General features: G+C 39.7%; 1 protein-coding gene and 1 long non-coding RNA gene across 2 annotated transcripts in view; both read right to left on the reverse strand.

Annotated features, from left to right (window-relative positions):
- Positions 1-30, reverse strand: part of LOC138014350 (uncharacterized) — a 1,489-nt gene extending 1,459 nt beyond the window's left edge. Inside the window, exon 1 of the long non-coding RNA XR_011125299.1 lies at positions 1-30. This exon is cut by the window's left edge and continues 182 nt beyond it. This is a non-coding gene — a long non-coding RNA (uncharacterized lncRNA).
- Positions 31-18,713: 18,683 nt separating this feature from the next.
- Positions 18,714-20,255, reverse strand: LOC138013891 (G2/M phase-specific E3 ubiquitin-protein ligase-like). The gene has a single exon (XM_068860935.1). It carries the CDS (start codon positions 20,253-20,255, stop codon positions 18,714-18,716), a length of 1,542 nt encoding a protein of 513 aa, XP_068717036.1.
- Positions 20,256-22,500: the final 2,245 nt, after the last annotated feature.

Below are 22,500 nucleotides of genomic sequence, written 5' to 3' on the forward strand. Positions count from 1 at the left end.
CGGTCTCAGCTGAGTGAGTTAGAGTGAGTGTGTCAGCGCGTTACCTCCTTTTATACCTGAAGGTATCTTTTTCGTAAATAGCCATGATGTGCATAGTCTGCAAGCTACGCAAAACTGAGCTGACGGAAAGCCAAATGGGAAGCAATATTAAAGAGAATAACTTTTTTAAGGCAACCAATAATTTTCCGTTTTCTCGGTGCACGCATACTAAAGAAAAATAAATTACAGAAACAAAGTTGATTGGCGATCTCATATGTTTTTCACCAGACACTTTTTTCGTACATTCTAATCCATGGACAATTGCAAGTGAGCAGAGATTTCTCCCCAAAATATGCGATTTGTAACAGGAAAATCAATCCCCGGTGCGTAGGCGGAAAAGTTAAATGGTATTGACTGTTTGCGGTTGTACTTTGCGTCAAAGCGCTTACAATCGTCTTTCTCGTGGACCCCTGATATTGTAAAATGGCCTTCTCAAAACTTGACTCAGATAAATTTGTTTTCTGGTACATAATCTCAGTAACTTTGGGCGGAATGCTGTTTTGCAGAGCTACTGTACGTAGATACGAGAATTGATCCAACACGTAAATAACGTTTGGTTGCTTTAAACAAACTTCTGAAAACACAAGTTAGTGAGATTCGTCCCTCTAATTTTACCAAAACTCATTGCGAATACGTGTTTATAACATAAAGGCAAAATTTTCTTGTCACTGTTGAGGCACAACGGAAACCAGTTGGGCAAACGAATTAAAAAAGCACTTGTTTGCTCGCATTTTAGAGCAAAACAAACAAACAAATCAACTTTTTCTTTATGTCCGAAAGAGTACAGATAATTGTTATTTAATTCCAGTTGACAATAAAAATTCTATTTTTATTCCTGAACAAAGGAAGAACCGATTAAACCACATTTTAAAAATACGCATCCAATTTAAATAACTCATCCGTAAAAATAACAAATGGATGAAGGGGTAGTTTCTAAAGAAACTGTGGTGCTGCGTCGGTGGGGAAGTAGTATACAAAAATTTGGTTTTATCAACGGATTTGATAATGTAAATTGGCCCCCGTACAGAGATTCTAAAAGCTGACGTTTCGAGCGTTAGCCCTTCGTCAGAGCGAATCGAGGGATTATGGGTTACGTGTAGTTTTTATAGTAGAGTAGGCGCTACGCTATTGGTGGTAACATGGCAACGTGAAAAATAGGAATATATTAGTTAAATGAAAAGCGTTCGTTAATACCGTGAGGATTAAGGGTGCCGATTTGAAAGATGAATCTTTGTTCCAGATTCCTGAGGCTTTCCGTCGTACCTAGATGTAGGGAAAGGCCGCAGATAGCCATGTGTTTTTTGGAGTGGTTAGGCAGATTAAAATGGCGAGCGACTGGCTTGGATGCATCCTTGTCATTCTTCTCAACATCGCGAAGGTGTTCGCGGAATCGGTCACCTAGTCGTCTACTTGTCTCACCAATGTATAATTTATTACATAACGTACAGGTTATGCAATAAATGACATTTGCGGAGGTACATGTGAAACGATCGGTGATCGTAACAGATCGCTTAGGTCCCGATATCTTTCTAGTGTTAACAATGAAAAGACAAGTTTTGCATCGGGAGCGCGCGCATTTGAAAGTGCCGGGTTGCTCGTTAGTTTTGAGCGCGCTTCTAACTAAAAAGTTGCCTACGTTTTTGTCGCGTTTGAATGAAATAAGTGGAGGTTGCGAAAAGATTCTACCAGTCTCGGGATCATTTTGGAGTAATTTAAAATTACTAAGAATGATGCTTTTGACTGCGTAATTATGAGGATGGAAAATGAGGGTGAATGGAATTCTGTCATTCTTATCTTTTTGTGACGTTTGTAGTGATGACTGTCGATCAAATTGTTAGGCGCGATGATGGTCCGCTTTGACCACAGAGACAAGATAGCCACGTTTTTCGAAGAAGTGGCACATCTCCTCTGATTTGCTGGAAAAATCGGAGTCATCACTACATAGACGTCGAAGTCTAAGAAATTGAGAATAAGGGATGGAGTTCTTGACATGTGACGGATGTGACGATGAATACAACAAATAACTGTGAGAATCAGTAGGTTTGTAGTGCACACTAGTACATAGCACGTTGCCTCTAATAGAAACTTTGATATCTAGAAAAGCCAATGAAGTTTCCGAAAGTTCCCAGGTATATTTAAGAGCCGGATGAAAAGAGTTGACGGAGGTTATAAATTGATCGAGTTCTTCTCTGCTGGATGAAATAGCGCCGATGCAGTCGTCGATGTAGCGGCCGTAGAGTTCAGGTTTGGGGCCGTTGTACTGATTAAAAAATTGGTGTTCAACATATCCTACAAAAAGATTAGCATAGCTAGGTCCCATTCTTGTGCCCATCGCTACACCATTAATTTGTTTGTAATAGTTGCCAGCGAATGAAAAACAGTTAAGCGTTAAAACTAGTTCGGCAAGGCGGAGGAGCGTTTCGGAGCTAGGTTCTTTGACAGTGCGTTGATCGAAAAAGTGTTTAAGTGCTTGAAGACCTTCGCTATTAGGAATGACTGTGTATAGAGATGTAATGTCCATGGTGAAAATAAGTTTGTCTTGGCCGGAGAAATTGAAATCGCGGAAAATTTGTAGTGCGTGTGTACTGTCTTTAATGTATGATGGCAAAGATTTCACGATAGGCGTCATAATCCTGTCTAAGTAGCTAGAAATGAGTTCGGTGGGGCAACTACAGGCAGAAACGATAGGGCGACCTGGGTTGTTGGGTTTGTGAATTTTAGGCAAGAAGTAAGTGCACGAAGTTCTAGGGGTGTTGATGATTAGATTAGTGGCAGTGTCCGGTAATTCTTGATTAACTATAACATTTTGAATGGTGCCTTTGACAAGTTTTTGATTTTTGGAAGTGAGATCTTTAGGGATTTTGGCATAAAACGAGGTATCCGAAAGTTGCCGCAAAGCTTCTTTTTGGTAAAGGTCGGACCGCCAAACGACTACCGCGCCGCCTTTGTCGGCCGATTTGACAACTATGTCGTTGCGTTTACTAAGATTTTTAAGCGCCGCCCACTCTTCCGAGGAAGAGTGAATTTTCCAACTCTTCCTCGGAAGAGTGGGCGGCGCTTAAAAATCTTAGTAAACGCAACGACATAGTTGTCAAATCGGCCGACAAAGGCGGCGCGGTAGTCGTTTGGCGGTCCGACCTTTACCAAAAAGAAGCTTTGCGGCAACTTTCGGATACCTCGTTTTATGCCAAAATCCCTAAAGATCTCACTTCCAAAAATCAAAAACTTGTCAAAGACACCATTCAAAATCTTATAGTTAATCAAGAATTACCGGACACTGCCACTAATCTCATCATCAACACCCCTAGAACTTCGTGCATTTACTTCTTGCCTAAAATTCACAAACCCAACAACCCAGGTCGCCCTATCGTTTCTGCCTGTAGTTGCCCCACCGAACTCATTTCTAGCTACTTAGACAGGATTATGACGCCTATCGTGAAATCTTTGCCATCATACATTAAAGACAGTACACACGCACTACAAATTTTCCGCGATTTCAATTTCTCCGGCCAAGACAAACTTATTTTCACCATGGACATTACATCTCTATACACAGTCATTCCTAATAGCGAAGGTCTTCAAGCACTTAAACACTTTTTCGATCAACGCACTGTCAAAGAACCTAGCTCCGAAACGCTCCTCCGCCTTGCCGAACTAGTTTTAACGCTTAACTGTTTTTTATTCGCCGGCAACTATTACAAACAAATTAATGGTGTAGCGATGGGCATAAGAATGGGACCTAGCTATGCTAATCTTTTTGTAGGATATGTTGAACACCAATTTTTTAATCAGTACAACGGCCCCAAACCTGAATTCTACGGCCGCTACATCGACGACTGCATCGGCGCTATTTCATCCAGCGGAGAAGAACTCGATCAATTTATAACCTCCGTCAACTCTTTTCATCCGGCTCTTAAATATACCTGGGAACTTTCGGAAACTTCATTGGCTTTTCTAGATATCAAAGTTTCTATTAGAGGCAACGTGCTGTGTACTAGTGTGCACTACAAACCTACTGATTCTCACAGTTATTTGTTGTATTCATCGTCACATCCGTCACATGTCAAGAACTCCATCCCTTATTCTTAATTTCTTAGACTTCGACGTCTATGTAGTGATGACTCCGATTTTTCCAGCAAATCAGAGGAGAGGTGCCAGTTCTTCGAAAAACGTGGCTATCCTGTCTCTGTGGTCAAAGCGGACCATCATCGCGCCCAACAATTTGATCGACAGTCATCACTACAAACGTCACAAAAAGATAAGAATGACAGAATTCCATTCACCCTCACTTTCCATCCTCATAATCACGCAGTCAAAAGCATCATTCTTAGTAATTTTAAATTACTCCAAAATGATCCCGAGACTGGTAGAATCTTTTCGCAACCTCCACTTATTTCATTCAAACGCGACAAAAACGTAGGCCACTTTTTAGTTAGAAGCGCGCTCAAAACTAACGAGCAACCCGGCACTTTCAAATGCGCGCGCTCCCGATGCAAAACTTGTCTTTTCATTGTTAACACTAGCAAGATATCGGGACCTAAGCGATCTGTTACGATCACCGATCGTTTCACATGTACCTCCGCAAATGTCATTTATTGCATAACCTGTACGTTATGTAATAAATTATACATTGGTGAGACAGGTAGACGACTAGGTGACCGATTCCGCGAACACCTTCGCGATGTTGAGAAGAATGACAAGGATGCATCCAAGCCAGTCGCTCGCCATTTTAATCTGCCTAACCACTCCAAAAAACACATGGCTATCTGCGGCCTTTCCCTACATCTAGGTACGACGGAAAGCCTCAGGAATCTGGAACAAAGATTCATCTTTCAAATCGGCACCCTTAATCCTCACGGTATTAACGAACGCTTTTCATTTAACTAATATATTCCTATTTTTCACGTTGCCATGTTACCACCAATAGCGTAGCTCCTACTCTACTATAAAAACTACACGTAACCCATAATCCCTCGATTCGCTCTGACGAAGGGCTAACGCTCGAAACGTCAGCTTTTAGAATCTCTGTACGGGGGCCAATTTACATTATGAACTCCGTTGATAAAACCAAATTTTCGTAAAAATAACAAACGGTTTAGTGCCCAAGGAAAGATCTTGTGGAGTAACTTCTTCCGCTAAATATGAGCTATTACTGGTATTCTGTTTTGTCGTTGTCGGTCTCTTTCGCTCTCCTTTCGTTTCTGTTCTAGACATAGGTCCTCCAGGCATCATGTAGCCTTATCAGAGCTTGTAAAGATATGCCAAAAATTGTAATACAGAAGAAAAAAGCAGCTCTAGGTAAATTAAAAATAAACACTCAGCTTTAAGTTTGCATCCCGCCGATGCTTGAATTGAATAACTGCGTAGCCACCAGTGTGGACCACAAATATCATGATATGTCAAACTGGATTGAAACCAGCAAAAAATCCGGGAAAAAAAATTCCAAACCGTTTTCCACCTGAACACGAAAAGCGTTGACTGTGTAAGAACTGTCGTTGAATTACACGGCAAAAAAAGTAGCGTTCACCCGCTAGGAAAACGATCGGTGAACATTGCAAAATGCGGCATTTTTCGAACATTTGCTTGCGTTTTCCGATCGTAAAATCCAAGGTTTTCTGTCTGTTTTCCAGCCGGTGAACTCGAGTTTTCGTTCCATTATCCGACAGTTTTCCATCAGGGTGAACAACAGGAAAACAAGCCCTTTTCCAGGTGTTTACCGCCTGGTTAACGCTGTGAAAACAGATTGTTTTTCGTTGTTTTACTGGCGTTTTCCATTCACAAAACAGCGTGTTAACTGGTGTTTACTGGAGTTTTCTCTCATTGTCCTAGTGTTCACCGCGCGGTTAACGCAGTGAAAACAGATTGGTTCCCGTTGTTTTACCGGCGTTTTCCAGTCGCAAAACAGCGTGTTAACCGGAGTTTACTTAGAGTTTTCTCTCATTGTCCTGGTGTTTACCGCGCGGTTAACGCACGCTAAACAGGTTGTTTTCCATTGTTTACTGGGGTTTTCCAGTTACAAAACAACGCGTTCAGTGGAGTTTTCAGCGAGTTTTCTTGCATTTTCCCGAACAGTGAATGCGCGGAGAACGCCAAAAAACCGCTTGTTCTTCAGCGTTCACTAGTTGGTTAACGCTTAAAAACAAGGTGTTTGCCTTGAGGGAAAACGCGGTGTTGTCACACGAGTTTTGTTTTCTTTCCTGCCTTTTCTGCATTTGCGGCTTCTTCTTTTCGTTGGTATTTTACATGCACTTTGAAATCAGTTGGATGGCGTAGCTTACAAATTTGGTTGTATTTACGTTCTCATTTACTGAGTTCGTAGCTATGACGCTACTTTCCTCAATGAAATTCAAATGATTCAATGTTGTTGGCAGAAGGACTTGACTCCCTCCCTGATTATGTCCCCAGTAATAAAATATGAGATACATGTATACCTTCCACTGTTTTATTGTCAATGACTCAAACAGGCACTTGCCTATTTCTATTATGTACAACAATACCAAAACATTTATTTATACTATATACAAATTGATAGCTACACTCTTTTAACACATGATAGTGTTTTCTTGGTGCAAGCTAGCTTAAGATATTAAGTAACAAATTATATGGAGATGTTTTCCTATCATTGGTACAAATACTATACCCTGCAAATACATTTTATCACTTTTATCACGAAAGTAAAAAAAGTGAAAAAGGATGTCATAGCCAAATGTTTTGAATGTGTGAACTGCACGACAAAAGAACAAAAAGGCACAGAACAGTGTAACTCAATATAATTGTACTGTACCAAGATGCCTAAATATATTAGTCTCTATGTGGGATTGTATAATTACTATTCAGTACCAGGTAGTAAACACAACACACCGCCATTAATTCAATTTGCTGTGAACTCATAGGTGCAGCCTAGTTTGATTACTGTCACAGTGATGACTGAGGGTGCGTTCGATTGGAAAATCCCGATTTTGATATTAAAATCTGAAAACAGATTTTGTCACAGATCTCACTAATTGAAAACCTTCCTGACAACTATTTCCCACAAGTGAAATCCGTGACCAAATCTGTTGTATTTTGTGTTGGATTGGAAATCCGAAAGATCCAGATTTTAAGATCTAAATCTGGATTTCCCAATCGAAAGCACCCAAGTATCATCCTTGATAAAAATACAGACTTAAGAAAAAAAAATTTACAGCTTAATGGCCCAGAAAAGTTTCTCTGGGACTTCATTATGTCTTCTGTCGCTGGGAGGGCCAACCCTCCTGTTTACACACTGCATCCTCTGCTGGTTTGGCAGTCTTTCTTTACGGCACAAGTCCAAACCATGAAAGAAAGTGGATACCTCCTCTGCTCTCCAGACAAGAGTCTCGCAACCAGTGTGTCTTGCTCTTCATCTGATTCATTGGATGAAATCAGGTAGGAATGCAGAGCTTCAAACTTCTCCAGTTACTGTGGAACAAAGAAATTTTGTCAATAAACTTTGGTCTGTATAAAGACTGAGGTAATACAAAGCCACACGAAATGTGTCGTTGGGGAGCTCTGCTCCAGTGTCAAGGGGATGCAATTTGATGCTTGATTTCGATTTGGTAGATCTCTGCTTCTTGCTCCATTCCTCGCATATAAAATCCTCCAGGGGGTTAAACGAGGTGTCAACTCATTTATGCAACCATTTTTCAAACTCGACCAGGTTGGACTTATCCGTACGACCATCTATGTGCTCATACCATCTTACTCTTAGGTGCTTCGGTAGTCTCATAGTTGCTCTGTTGAGATACTCCGGGATTTAGAGTATACCCGACAGACCCATCTTCACACACCACGTCGTACATGCTTCAACTTGGTAATAGTAGTCCCGCAAGGCTTGTCTAACATTCGACGACACAAGGGTACTGTCCAGCATGTTGCTTAGGTAAGCTGTTGCAACACTATTAGGGTTTCTAAACTGGCCTTTCAATGTCTTTAGGGCGACTGCATAGCTATGGCCTCACCACCGAGGTTTTGAAATAGGTAGGCCATCTTATCTGTATCAGCAAGTGTCGTCTTGTTGTGTATTTGGTCACGAAATCTTTCAATAAACTTTGGCCAATCAATTGGTTTGCCTGTGAACTTGAAGAGCTCAAGCGTTGGTAATCGCTGCTTTTCATGAGCTCGCAAAAGAGCTACACTTGAATCTGTTTGCAAGCTATCAGAGGTCAAGCGGAAGACAGTTTCTTGACCCTCTGTGAGATTGTCAATAAATGAATTTACTAGTTCTTCAGCTTGAGCTGAATGATACTTAGTGGTTACTTTAAAATCACTTGGGTGGGGAGTTGACGCCTTTCCAGTACCCGGAGCCCATTGTGCCATGAACGATGGTTGAGAGTAATGAGTGGAGGACGCGCATTTTGGTTCACAAGAGGCCCAAGCTAAGTTGCCACTACAAATAGTACTGTAAGTCGATGTCGAAGGGATACTTGTAGCCCTTCCCAGGGGAGTAGTACCATGACAAATTTATGTATCAAAATAAGGAGTGGATGCACTACCATTACAAGATGACCTATGTTTATGGTAGGTCATAGTCGTATGTCCAGATAAGGGGAACTCATCAAACACTTGGGTCTTTTCAGCTAAGCTGACAAGGGTTGGTGTAGCTTGGAATGAACATTTGTTTCCAGGTTGAAGGAGATCTGGATTAGGTACTTTAGCAGGAGTACTGAACGGTAGCACATTTAATTCACTTGCTGTGGCAAATGGTAACTAACTTATGCCCAAATTGGGAACATCCTTATTAGCGGTATGAAATTGTAAATTCTTTAATGGCAAAGACTTGGGACTTGTACTCAGGGGAGTATCTTTATATGAAATGGCAGTTTGTCTGTCATAATTTAGGGATGCGTTTGAGTAAACAGCTGGCTTACTTCCTTGGGAAACATATCCCGTTGTCATTGCAGGTTCAACTTCAATACATGGGCTTGAATGTTCATCTTTACCGTCTAGATCAGTAACTGTATGGGGACTGGGAACTAAATAATGTTTCAATGATGGCGACGTTTTACTGACCTTAACCCTTCGCTCAACGACCTCTTTACCTTCCATAAGGTCTTGTCCCAGTATTTCATTCTCAAGCTGTGCTACCTCCGCTTGGTCTTGGGCAGAAATTATGGCCATATCGTTCTCTCATTTTCTTTCCGTAACAGATCGAGCTCCCGTTCGATGTTCCAGTTTCAACTACAATTCACTTTGGGCCATTTCTTCTCTAAATTCCTTCTCACTGCCTCATTTTCCATTTTTTTTTTGCTTCTTTAACTGCTTTGCTTGAAGGTTCGCGATGGCGGCCTTAATTTGGGCGTCCTTTCTCCTCCTTGACGAACTTGATCACGAATTTGAACCTGTTTGGTTTACCGAATCTTTAGGTTGTATTAGACTGCTGTGAGGCTGCGATATTACTTGTTCATCCGCAGAATGGAACCCTTCTTGCTTATCCATCCCCTAGCTGGCCGCAGCTCGCATGCGGCTCGAATAGACCAATTTGGTTAGACCAATATTAAACTTGTATTAACGCAACAACTACATTCTATTTTTCTTTTCGACCGCATGGTCCACATACGCTCGCATTCCCATACTTGCAAACAGAATGGACAGCGGTGGGTCCACCGTGGTTATTTATTCTTGCTGCCTGTAGGGTTAGTGAAAATAAAAGGTTTCGAATTGTCCGCGTTTTGATGTTTCCGGTTGCTGCCTTAATAACTAAATCATTTTCTTTCCTTTCTTGTATAGAAAAGTTCATTGCTTAACTAACGAATTTCACGGGAAATTTTACGCTAAAAACCCATATGGCATGAATCACGAAGCGATGAGTACGATACCGGTTTTTCAAGTAAAGTTCACTTTGAAATTCACCAGTTTCGGAATAAATTTTCAAGTGAATTTGTCTTGAACCGCATGAGTTTTAAAAGAAAAGAAGCACACCCTCAGCGAGCGAATGGAAAAGGAAAAAAAGCCATGATATTTCAGAGTCAACTGTCAATAACCAGCGAATAGGAATCACGCTAAAATTAGAAGCCATAAAAACAACTTTGTCAGTTCAAGGTCAAAGACGTCTAGAGTTTTATTGATGTACTTTATTCCACTTTATCTCTTAAAACAAGATCATTCACATTTTGATGTATTTCATTGAAACACGCCAGGTTGGCTTAGTACAAGAATCAGCTAAATACGGCAAGGCAACCAAGAAAGGACGAACTTTAAACACGATCTGCTCCAACACTTTAAATAACATTTGGCTGCTTTAAACAAACTTCTGAAAACACAAGCTAGTGGAGATTTCCCTCTAATTTTAGGAGAAATCATTGCGAATACGTGTTTATAACGTAACGGCAAATTTTTCTTGTCACTGTTGAGGCACAACGGAAACCAGTTGGGCAAACGAATTTAAAAAAATACTTGTTTACTCGCATTTTAGAGCAAAACAAACAAACAGATCAACTTTTCCTTTATGTCCAAAAGAGTACTGATAATTGTTGTTTAATACCAGTTGACAATAAAAATTCAATTTTCATTCCTGAACAAAGGAAGAACCGATTAAAAATACGCATCCACTTTAAATAACGCAGATGTAAAAATAACAAACGGTTTAGTGCCCAAGGAAAGAATTTGTGGAGTAACTTCTTCCGCTTACTGGTAATCTGTTTTAATTGTCGTTGTCGTTCTCTTTCGCTCTCCTTTCGTTTCTGTTCTAGACATAGGTCCTCCAGGCATCATGCAGCCTTATCAGCTTTAAGTTTGCATCCCGCCGATGCTTGACTTGAATAACTGCGTAGCCACCAGTGTGGACCACAAATATCATGATATGTCAAACTGGATTGAAACCAGCGAAAAATGCGAGAAAAAAAACATCTTCCAAACCGTTTTCTATCTGAACACGAAAAGCGTTGACTGTGTAAGAACTGTCGTTGAATTATGTTCAGGTGAGTTAACCTGGGTTGAGCCTGCAATCCAATCGAAAACCAGTACCTGCTCAGTGGTCAACCTCAAGAAAACAGCTGACTTCGATGAGCTCTAGGCTTGAGCCCGTGATATGGTCACGTAATACTTGTCAGCGGATACCCTGTTTTGACAGGTGTCAATTGATCAAAAGATGGAGGTCCAATATCAAAGATGCATGGTGTAAACTAGCATGATACTGGTCACATTGGCGTACATGGAGGGCTGGACGTACGGACGGACGTACCGACGGTTGATGACGTCATGGCTATAAAATCAAGATTTCTCGCATCGATGGGTTCCCATTTTTTCTTAACAATGGTGCTCTGCGTGCGAGCGCCTTTGGCGCAGACTCGTGCGATTGCATCACACACTACTCTACCACTGAGCTATCAAGGGAATCCTTAATTTTATCCTCAGATCGATAATAAATAACTGCAAAAAGGATATCGCTATGAACAACGAACAACGTTTATTACATGCAGTACTAGTTACAACGAAAAGTTTGTACATCTAAATTTAACAAGGCTAATCGAGTTGGGTGGAGCAAAGATAAAATAGTTAATTAATATATTTACAATGACAAAGATTACGAAAGGAAATTATTAATATTTAAGACAAGAGCGACTGAATGTTTCTATTATAAAGATGCGAGGTACTACAGTGGAATACAGATTGAGATTCTAGTTAATTGATTGCTGGTAATAGGATTCAATAATATTTGACTAAAAGGTTTACTCTAGATGAAGGATATCACAAATCAGTATCAAGTTAAGATTCTTTCGCATAAAAGAACAGAGGAATAGCAGTGACAGGGAACTCATTAAATGCATTTAAAGTAGATTAATTGAACTAAGATTATCTTTTAATTTTAAGATCAATATCATTTGGCAAAATGCTTTATTCTATGAATTTTATCATAATTTGTTACCTTCTGCTGTTTCACTATTTTTTTACTCCTATAGCAAGTAGGCACAAGTATAATACTAGACTGTCTTCTAAATCAACATTTTGTATTCCTACTGCCAGGACTAGAATATGGGAAGTTTAGCATTCGTTTCAAGGGGGCTGTTCTTTGGAATAATATTGGGGCATCTTTAAAACTTCTTCGCTTTCACAAATTTAAGTGTTCCCTTAAAAAGTCTGTTATTACGTCATATTAATTATTTTATTTATACTTCCTCTTTACTCCAGTCCATCTGAATTGACATCTTTTTTCTTTTTTTTTCTTCTCTTTTTTTTTCCCTGTTGTCGTTCTCTTTGTTTGCCTATCTTTTATCATTATATTTGTGCCTCCCTGAATCGACTTTTTTCCTTTGGACGTAAAACTATTTATCCTGCCTCCTAGCTAGATTAGCTTCTTAGTTATTTTCTAGGGGGCATTGTACCTTTCTTAAGTCTATTACTTATTTCGTGTATCCCTATTTACGTGTGGTACAAATAAACTTGTTGTTGTTGTTGTTGTATGAATAATTTCGCAAGTTTCTAGATAAGAGTCATCAGAAATTAAAAATATCGAAAAATAGACTTGTTATTTTCCTAGTGAAGTCGTTCTTTCTAAGATTTCTTAGCGTTAAGGGGATTTCATTCCAGCCTGATATTATAGTTGATCCAGCATCCAGTTCGTGAGAAAGAATTTAGCTGAATTGAAAGTCTAAAGCTTTGCGTAATGAAACGTTTTGAAGCAGGGGATCGAGTGTAATGAGAATGGATATTAGTAATATCTTGAAACGCTTTTGAATTCTACTAGGTGCTATTTTTGCCTAATGTCATACGTTGAATTATGAAATTACCATGATCTTTCAACTTAGTGTATTAAAGGTAATGATTTAACTTGGCATTAACTACATATTGCGTGCTTAGCCTCGCAGCAGCGTTGGGTTCCTTTACAATTTGCGTTAATCACATTACTGCACCTTTCAATAACATGAACTTCCATATCTTCGCGACAAGATCATGTGATGGCAACCTATGTTTTGAAGGCTTTCTTCTCCGCCTCCAAGATAAACTCGATGTCTTAAAGCAAAGCTACATTGCCCAAAGGAAGCTACATAAATTCTTAAATATCTGGGGAAAACTACTATAAATGTCATTTCGCTTCGTCCTTTTCTTTCCACTCTCGTTCATTGTAACTCTTTTCTTTAAGCCAGCCGTAGTCTTGTTTGTAGCTGTTAATTTTATTTACGTTTTAAAACATGTCATAAAGATAATTGTTACCATTCTGTAAATAGTGTAATGCAATTAGTGCAGTATTGTTCCGTAAGTACCGTTAGTTTGTGTTAACTGTGGTAGAAATGTTATTAATTGTTTCCAAGTAGAGTTAGTATTTAATTGCAATAAGGGTTAGTGTAAGAGTTAGCGTATAATAAAAAATAAAATAAAAGGTAATAATTTAACTTGGCATTAACTACATATTGCGTGCTTAGCCTCGCAGCAGCGTTGGGTTCCTTTACAATTTGCGTTAATCACATTACTGCACCTTTCAATAACATGCGGAGGTCAACCGACAAATGCGTTTTTCGCTACCGTCAATCAAATGTGCGGTGGCTCCTCCGAGCTTCCGACTACTGTCGAGCGCGCAGTAATCAAATCACATCGCTGAGCCCAGTTCACTCAACATAGTCGGAAGCTGGGAGGAGCCGCCCGAACATTTGATTGACGGTAGCGAAAAACGCATTTGTCGGTTCACTTTTGAATTTAAGAGTCCGCATGTTATTGAAAGGCGCAGTAACAACCTCTAAATCTTGCCTCTTTGCATAACTTTGATCAGAAGATAATTATGAGGCTTCTTACCAAATTCCCTTTTGTTGTGTCAGTCACAGTGGCTTGCTTTTTGTGTACCAACGATCGTTTAATAGGCGATAATGTTCCCTTTGTTTTTCTGAAGATGAAAACAATGCAGCCTTTCTACATAATTAATTGCTAGGGAACGCAGTACTTGCCAAAAAGGTTATGGATGCTTTCTATCACATGCCTTTGAACTTTGTGTAGTTTCTATGTTGATAAAACTGTTTTTACGTTGATAAAACTTTGATCTACCTAGGATCAATCTCAATTTTGCCCCTGTTGCTGAATTTAGCACATGCATTTAATAATTTATTTCATCGGGAATGCCAGGTGCCAGACGAAAGGGCGAGAAGACCACACGTTGACAAATAACATACCTGTGAGTCGTATCTAAATGTGCATTATCCCAGCTTATACTTAGGTATTCCCAGAAAAAGTTTACAGAAGTCCCTTGCTTGAACTTTAAATTTATGATGGTCACTTTCACCGTCCAGCAGAGAGACTTTTTAAGGTACTCGAAAACAGTTTCTTTTACTCATTAACTAGATGCTTCTGTGAAGCATACACTGGCTTGCCTGTGGTACGTGCTACAGAAAATCAGAAGGCACTGAATTGTGTGGTATTGAAATACAGCATTCCAGTCTCTGAAGAATAACAAATAAAAGAGAAGCGAGAAACATTGGCTTCTGGGCTGACATGTTGATAATTTTCAAGTTCCCTCACAACTTCTTTTCACCACAAATGTGCGCTTTGAGCATCCGAAAACTTTGTAATACTAAACTTCACTGAAGTCAAGCCCTGTTTCGCGGGGTTAGTGTTGGGATGGGAGACCAAAACAATAAACCCCTCATAAAAAACAGAAACATCTGACCGAAAATACTATTAACGCTAACAAATGCGAACTCAGCAAGGTACAGATTCTGTTAGCGTGCTTTATGCAAAACAAATATTGATGAAAAAGCAACTAAATATTGATACACAGTTTTCAGAAAGAGCAGAAGGAAGTTTCCCGGACGGTCGATCGAGAATAAAATATTTACGACATGAAAACAACATTAATTTTGAACCTTGAATATAGATCGTTTTCACTGTCACGCAATAAAAAAAATAAATCAAAAACTATCCAGTGCAAAACGCTAAGAAATTGTTATCTTATAGCAGATAAAGAAATAAGACACTTGTCCAAGTTTTAGGCCTCTGCGTTTCCCCAAACTTCAGATATTCGTCGAAATGTTTCGCAGGCCGGAAAATAGTGTAAACATCTGGAACTGACTTTGGCTATCTAGGCGACTGATTATCACTACTGAAAAAACAAGCATTTACATAAGCACTTTTCCTAATGCTCTAACTTCTAAAAGGGCTCAAAATCATGAGATAAGTATATATTTTTCAACAAACTTGATCGTAGCTTTGTGTCACGCACCTACATAATCCTGAAATTCAAAATGCTCTGGTTTCCAAACGAAGCACGCTATTGAGCTGTGAAATTGTCAACAGATATAGATATGCCGCCTCTTATGCCTGATGAGGATAAAAACTTTGGTGGATCTTTAGTTTTAGATTTTGGAAGGTGATGACGTCACGTGAAAACGATCTATAGAATATAAAAAGTTACGATCAACGACAAACATTTTGGGAGATTTTTGCTACGTTCAAGTAAATTGCAAAATCGAAAGTGACATGGCCGGAATTCAGCGGGCGCCGTGATTAAGTTACCGCGGCATCTTTACTCGCCAAACAGTGAAGCATCTGTGTCAAATGATGGCAAGATACCGGGTTTTTGTAAGTTTCTTTTTCTGTCAAGTGTTATAAAGTTTGACAATGAAAGGAGCGAAGTCAAAACAAAGATCACAATCGCCCAACTCTTGTTTATGCAAAGTCAAAATTAATTTTACTCTCCAAGATATGGGGTGCCAAATCCGCCAAAATTATTGTTATACTATTATTAGGCATTGCCTTGTTATTATTAGGCATGACTATTCATTATTAGGCATTCCTCTGTTGTTATTAGGCATGACTTTTTATTATTAGGCATTAAATCGTAATTATTAGGCATTACTTCGTCATTATTAGGCATTGCGTTCTATTATTAGGCATTACTTTTTATTATGAGGCATGACGTTTTATTATTAGGCATTCCCTTTTATTATTAGGCATTACTTCGTCATTATTAGGCATTGCGTTTTATTATTAGGCATTCCCTTTTATTATTAGGCATCACTTCGTCATTATTAGGCATTGCGTTTTATTATTAGGCATTCTCTTTTATTATTAGGCATTGCGTTTTATTATTAGGCATTCCTTTTTATTATTAGACATTCATTTTTTATTATGAGGCATTCCTTTTGTAGTATTATTGTGGTCAGCGGGTTTACGCATTACATCAGATGCCGTGAAGAAACGGAGAGAAACAACAAAGCAATGACGACCAACACTACAGTTTCCGAGTTAAGGTACGAAATAACCTCCCGATTGAGAGAGATTGCTGCTTGTGTTGGGACATCTGATAACAATGACTTGCTAGAAGAGCTTGAAGAAGTGCAGAAGCACATTACTGCTCTTGATTCACTGACACGGATACCTGAAGAACTGTTTAATTTGGTGAGTAGTGCTCGGTCAGTCCTTCATGAGAAGCAGGGAAGAGTAAGTGTTGTTCGTAGCGGCACTCCTGGAAGACCAGCGTTTCACATCAGTAAAGAACAACTTGCGATGCTTTTGAAAGCCAGATTTAGTGTCCCTTGTATTGCAGAGCTCTTGAACGTCAGTGCAAGGACCATAGAACGACGAATGCAAGAATACGGACTTTCGGTACGCGCTTTTTACACCGAAATACAGGATTGTCAATTAGATGACATAGTCAGAGACATAAAACGAGGAAACCATGGCTGTGGTTCAAAAATGTTAATCGGGTACCTCAGTGCAAGGGGTATATTTCTTCCGAGAAGTCGGGTAAGAGAATCACTTTCAAGGGTTGATCCTCTTGCAGTTGCAGCAAGACGCTGCAAGGCAATAAAAAGGCGTGTTTATAATGTAAAGAGGCCACTTGGTCTCTGGCACTTTGATGGCAACCATAAACTGGTCAAGTGGCGCTTTGTTGTCCATGGCTGTGTGGATGGGTTCAGTCGACTCCCGGTTTTTCTATCATGTAGCACAAACAACACAGCTGCTACTGTGTACTCACTTTTTATCAAAGCGGTACAAGAGTGGGGATTACCATCAAGAGTCAGATGTGATCAGGGATCTGAAAATGTGGTTGTTGTCAAATATATGCTGAGCACTCGAGGAACAGGAAGAGGCTCGGCTCTGGTCGGTAAAAGTGTGCATAATCAACGCATCGAACGATTGTGGCGGGATGTATTTGAAGATGTTTTGGCAAGTTTCTACGAGTTGTTTTCTCTGATGGAGGAACTGGGCATCTTAGACCCTTTATCGGAAATTGATTTATGGTGCCTTCATTTCTCATTCCTTCCTCATATTAACTATCGTTTACATGAATGGTCTGCCGCCTGGTCAAGACATCCCTTGTCAACGGCTAATAATAACACACCTCTTCAACTTTGGATCAAAGGTTCACTGAACTCTGCCGAAAACGGCACAGACCCCATGGATGTCACCGATGTATATGGTATTGACTGGGATGGTCCTGTTCCCCTTGAGGAAGACACGGTAGAAATTCCACCAACCTCTTCACCTCTGACAGATGAACAACTTGCTGAGTTCGATTCAAGAACAGCTTCCCTTCGGGAATCTTCCATTATAACAGATGACAAACTTAAACTTTACAGACTTGCTAGAGAATTTCTTGAGCAACATGAGCCATAGAACACCACATGAAATTCTTCTGATACTTACATTTGGACAGATTGATTGCAAACCATTACTTCTGTAAAAATAACTTTCAGATGTTATGAACGTTAATATATTTTTGCAATCGCTTTGCCCAGGGCTTTAGATGTCCATGGTAGGGCCCTTACGGCCTTTTTCAACCCTGCTCGCACCAATGCGTACGGCCCTAATGCAGGGATTTTGCAAGCAGTCTTGCTATGGAAAGTGCTGGCGTGACCATACTGGTGTTATGACCCACATTCATTATATTAGTTTTGCGCTGTACTTTTCACTTTGTTCGTCAATAAGAATGTAACACTGTATTCAGGTAAACTCTTTATTTCATGTGAACGCAACAATTTCACAAAATCTTTAGCAACATCATTAACACTTTGCGACTTGAAACTAACACACTAAAATCTGTTATGTGTTTGTTTATAATGTGCATGCCATAAGAACTGTAAAACCTTTATTGAATGACGTTGGGAATAACCGCCATAAGGAAATAATACTAGCAATGAACAACCAAAGACTTTGAGGGATGTGTTTAGGTGTCATTCCATTAGACCCCAACCCCGTGCTGAAGAAAAGGTCTACATTAAAAGGTGAATGGGGACATTTTCCTCTGGGCCGTCAAATTTTTCAAACAACAAACATTTGCATGCAAAGAAACGTTGATAAGCACATTTGAAACATACACCATTGATGGTAACTACTTTTACGAGAAGCTTCAAATAGCAGTTTGCCCACCCTAATGTGGCTCTCTCTTAATCAACCAGGGCCCGGTTGTTCAAAAGCCGATTAACGCTAATCCCAGATTAAAAATTAACCGAGGACTTTATTTCTCTACTCCTAAATGCTGTTCTACGCTGATATTTTGCAAAATTTTACTTTAGAAGAAGTCAATACTTAAAAACAAAAATAAGCAAAAGAAAGTTTCACCAAAAAGTAAAAAACATGAAACAAAAGTTCACGCTAATCCTGGATTAAGTTCATCGGCTTTCGAACAACCGGGCCCAGGTACTTAAAGAAGTAGCTTACACCACTGATATTGTGTAATCTAGAGACATAGATAAGGAACAAAATATTGCCTGCACAGACAGTAATAGTTAACTAAAACCAAACCCTTTACTGTTTCCAATTGCAAAATTCATTGCATCTTTAAAAGCGTCATATGATTTGTGAACAATGGGTAACTGCAGTACGGGCCCACATGTATTTGCCTTTGGATACGGGGATAAATTGTTATCGTTATCTGGATCATGAAGAAACCCAAGAGATAAGTCCCATCCCAGTCGCATTGGCGGTAATTGTTTCAACCCAGAAGTGAAAAATAGCACATCACTTAAGGTGACCATCGTTTCACCATCTTCTGCATCTTGCAAGTAATCGTGCCAATAAGACAAGATTACATTTTCTGTTGCTCGTTTGTTTGACCCTTCTTCACTGTATAGAACAATGAGCATACCACTGAATGTTAGTGCATCTAGTTCCTCTGGAAAGTGGCAGAAAGCTACAGTAAAAGCATTGGGATTACTTGTTATTGCTTCTAACACACCCATATCTGATAATCCCTGTTTAAACTGCTCTAATGCTGGCCACGCCCGTCCCAAAGTGTACCAATGGGCTGTTTGTTGGACGATTTTGTCAATGTCCTTAATGGACTTTACGCAGTTAAGGGTGCCCGCTAACTCCAAAATGGTGTCAAGATTGTTACGTGACATCATTTCGTAGGCATCTGGAACTGCCTGAGCTTGAGAAAGCTTCTGTAGTGATGATTTTAGCTCAGGATCATAAACATCGTCTAAAGTTGCCTGTGCTTTATCTACACCATTGACCAAAGCATCATAGAGACAAGGCGAAAAAAAGTGAAGCCCTGGGCCCCCATGGACAAGAGACAAAGCAGTTATCTTCCCAGCATACAGGTACTCCGAGTTGTCTAAACAGGCAGCATTACATGATAAAAACTTTGCTTCCCTTGGCCCACAGAAAAGTTGAGAATTAGCCAGCCAGTCTATGACAAGAGTGAGGAATTCCCGTGTAGGTCCACCCAAATCCACAGCACCTTCAGATCTCCCAGAATCATCACTGAATCGTACAGATATCTTATTACCAGGAGAAAAATATTTCCTTGTTAATCCTCTTTTTGTGCCCTCCCAAATATCATTTCTGCAGATGTTAAATTTGGAAATTTTGTTTTCACTGATTCCCCTAGCTAAGTCTGACAAAATTTCTTGTAACGACAAGTGAGGTGCTATGCTTCTTACTTCTACTTCTCTAAATGTATCAGTAGTTTGCTCGTTATCAGAGTCCACCTCTATAGTTATTTGATCATCAAACAAGGAGCTATAGAAAAGATCTGTATTGTCTGTTTCCTTCAAGGACATTGAATTAGAGGTACTTGCTAATGGGCCACTTGTCGTATCCAGTTGCCTTGGTAATTGGTCACTTGCCTCACTGTGTTGTCTCGATGATTCATGTGTTGTACTCTGGGATTGTGTTCTTGGTGGTGTTGAATGTCCTTGGTTTCGATTGGGGCAGTCAATAACTTCTCCGGGAAAAAGGGTTAAGGCAAAACTATTTTTGGTGTACTTTTCAACAATTTTTGTTACAACAGGATGAATGCTGGTTGGTGAATATAAATTTTTCATCTAATACTGGAAATATATAATAAGGCCAAACCTATATGTAGCTTATAAATAACCATACTACAAACTATGCATGAAACACCTTTAGATACAATGGTTGTGTTGTTATGTTATGTTATGTTATGTTATGTTGTTATGTTATGTTACATATATGTTGCGATGTGTTATTATGACTTGTCATAACAATGCAATAACTCCTACCTGGGATGAATGGTGAAAAACAGTTCATTACAGACAGGACATTTAGATCCTAAGCCATCTGAGGTTTTATGCCACTCGTTCAAGCAAGCGCTGTGAAACACATCATTGCAACATGCTGGGGAGACTCCGTCATCAACAACTTGCTGTAAACAGATGTTGCAGGTCTTTTTCTTCTTAAGACAGTCCTACAGTAAATATACTCGCATTATTAAAATACCGTATTAACTTAAGGGGGCATAGAACTGTTTCACTGTACACTTTCATGCAAACAACAGGAAGATATTTCCTTAACATGTGGGCAATGTAATGGGAGAAGGGGGTGGGGACGGGTTGCAGACGTAGCTCGTAGTCCTGCGAACATTGCTGTGCACCAGTAAGTGAATTTATCCGAGAAATGTTGACGCAACATGGACTTTCATGTAATATTCTAGGGGGAACGTGGCTTTGGGGGCAAGCATTTTTCCACAACTTATGTGAATAAGACATGATGAAACAGGACTGAAATGTTGGATCCTACCCCGTAAAATAACATACTCAAAATATTGCCAAAATATTGCAACACACAGTCACGGTTTTGGTCACACACATTGTGTCATTAAATTCTTATCTACCCATCTCGCCCTTCATCGAGGGAGGAGGTTGGCGATAAAAAATAACGTCACCCATCCACAGGTTGGATCTGTTCAGAGGGGTCAACACGCTTCTTGTTCTTTTAATGCGAGTTCGGCCTTGAAACCATGAAAAATATGCTATTAAATTAGAGACAATAATTTGTGACAAGTGGATATTCCGGTCTTTCTTTCAAGAAATATATTCCATTTCTAAACATCAAGCAATTCCAGTTGCACTTCTTACCTTCATGTGCTCCCTCAACTTGTCCATCGATACGAATTGCAAACAGGAATTGCATATTTCCTCGAAAACGGTGGGGTCCGTATGGACTTGATCAGCGGCAATATCAATATTACATTGGATGGGACGAATATACACCCTTCCTTGCCCGGTAAACTGCGAGATGTATGCCACGGTGTTCCCTTGAGGACCAGTGGGAATAAGGTGTAAATCGCGTTTTCCTGGTTCGGTGTACATCAATTCAAACCCTCCAGCATCAGAGAGCCTCGGGAAAGAATCCACCAGAAGCGCATGTAGTCGAGGAAATTCACCGTCCACTGGAAGGGCAATTTTTTTCTCACCTAAACCGCAGAGGAAAAGTTCCCTTTCCTCTTGAACGGTTGGAACATCCGTCTGACTTTTGTCCGCCAAACAGACAAACTTCCTTGTGACGGTTTTCTCCTTTTTTTTTAAGGAAGTGCTGCGATATTTCTTGCTGGAGAACTTTGTATGAGTAGTTGTCGAGGATGTCCTCTTCTTGCCGTACACGTTGGGAAATAGCCGCTCCAATTCGGTTTTGTAATTGCTACTTGAGGACTGATTTGAAGAGGAATCAGTTCGCCTTTCAGTTTTGCTGTCTCCCTCCTCAGTGTAAAAAATAAAAGGGAATGCCTAATAATAAAAAGTCATGCCTCATAATAAAAAGTAATGCCTAATAATAGAACGCAATGCCTAATAATGACGAAGTAATGCCTAATAATTACGATTTAATGCCTAATAATAAAAAGTCATGCCTAATAACAACAGAGGAATGCCTAATAATGAATAGTCATGCCTAATAATAACAAGGCAATGCCTAATAATAGTATAACAATAATTTTGGCGGATTTGGCACCCCATACCAAGACGCGTACGACGTTATTTATCACCAGGTAATTCCATCATTCTGGAAATAGCAGCTACTTTATTATTCATCTGCGTCACAAGTTTTCACTGATTTTGGGCCTCATTTTGTTGTAACTCAAGCACGCTTCCGACAGGCCTGTGAACCCTTCCTGCTTACAGAGCAATACTAAAAAACTTCTCCCATATCACATTTGAACCTTAAGCTCGAAAATTCAATACACAACATGATATTATAATTCACAAAGGCAGAAAATACCACAGAATCCGTTTCCAGCGAAAAGTTTATTGAAACAAACAACATATTTGCTCT

This window comes from Montipora capricornis, chromosome 8, assembly GCF_036669925.1.
Source record: "Montipora capricornis isolate CH-2021 chromosome 8, ASM3666992v2, whole genome shotgun sequence".
In the NCBI taxonomy this organism is placed as follows: domain Eukaryota; kingdom Metazoa; phylum Cnidaria; class Anthozoa; order Scleractinia; family Acroporidae; genus Montipora; species Montipora capricornis.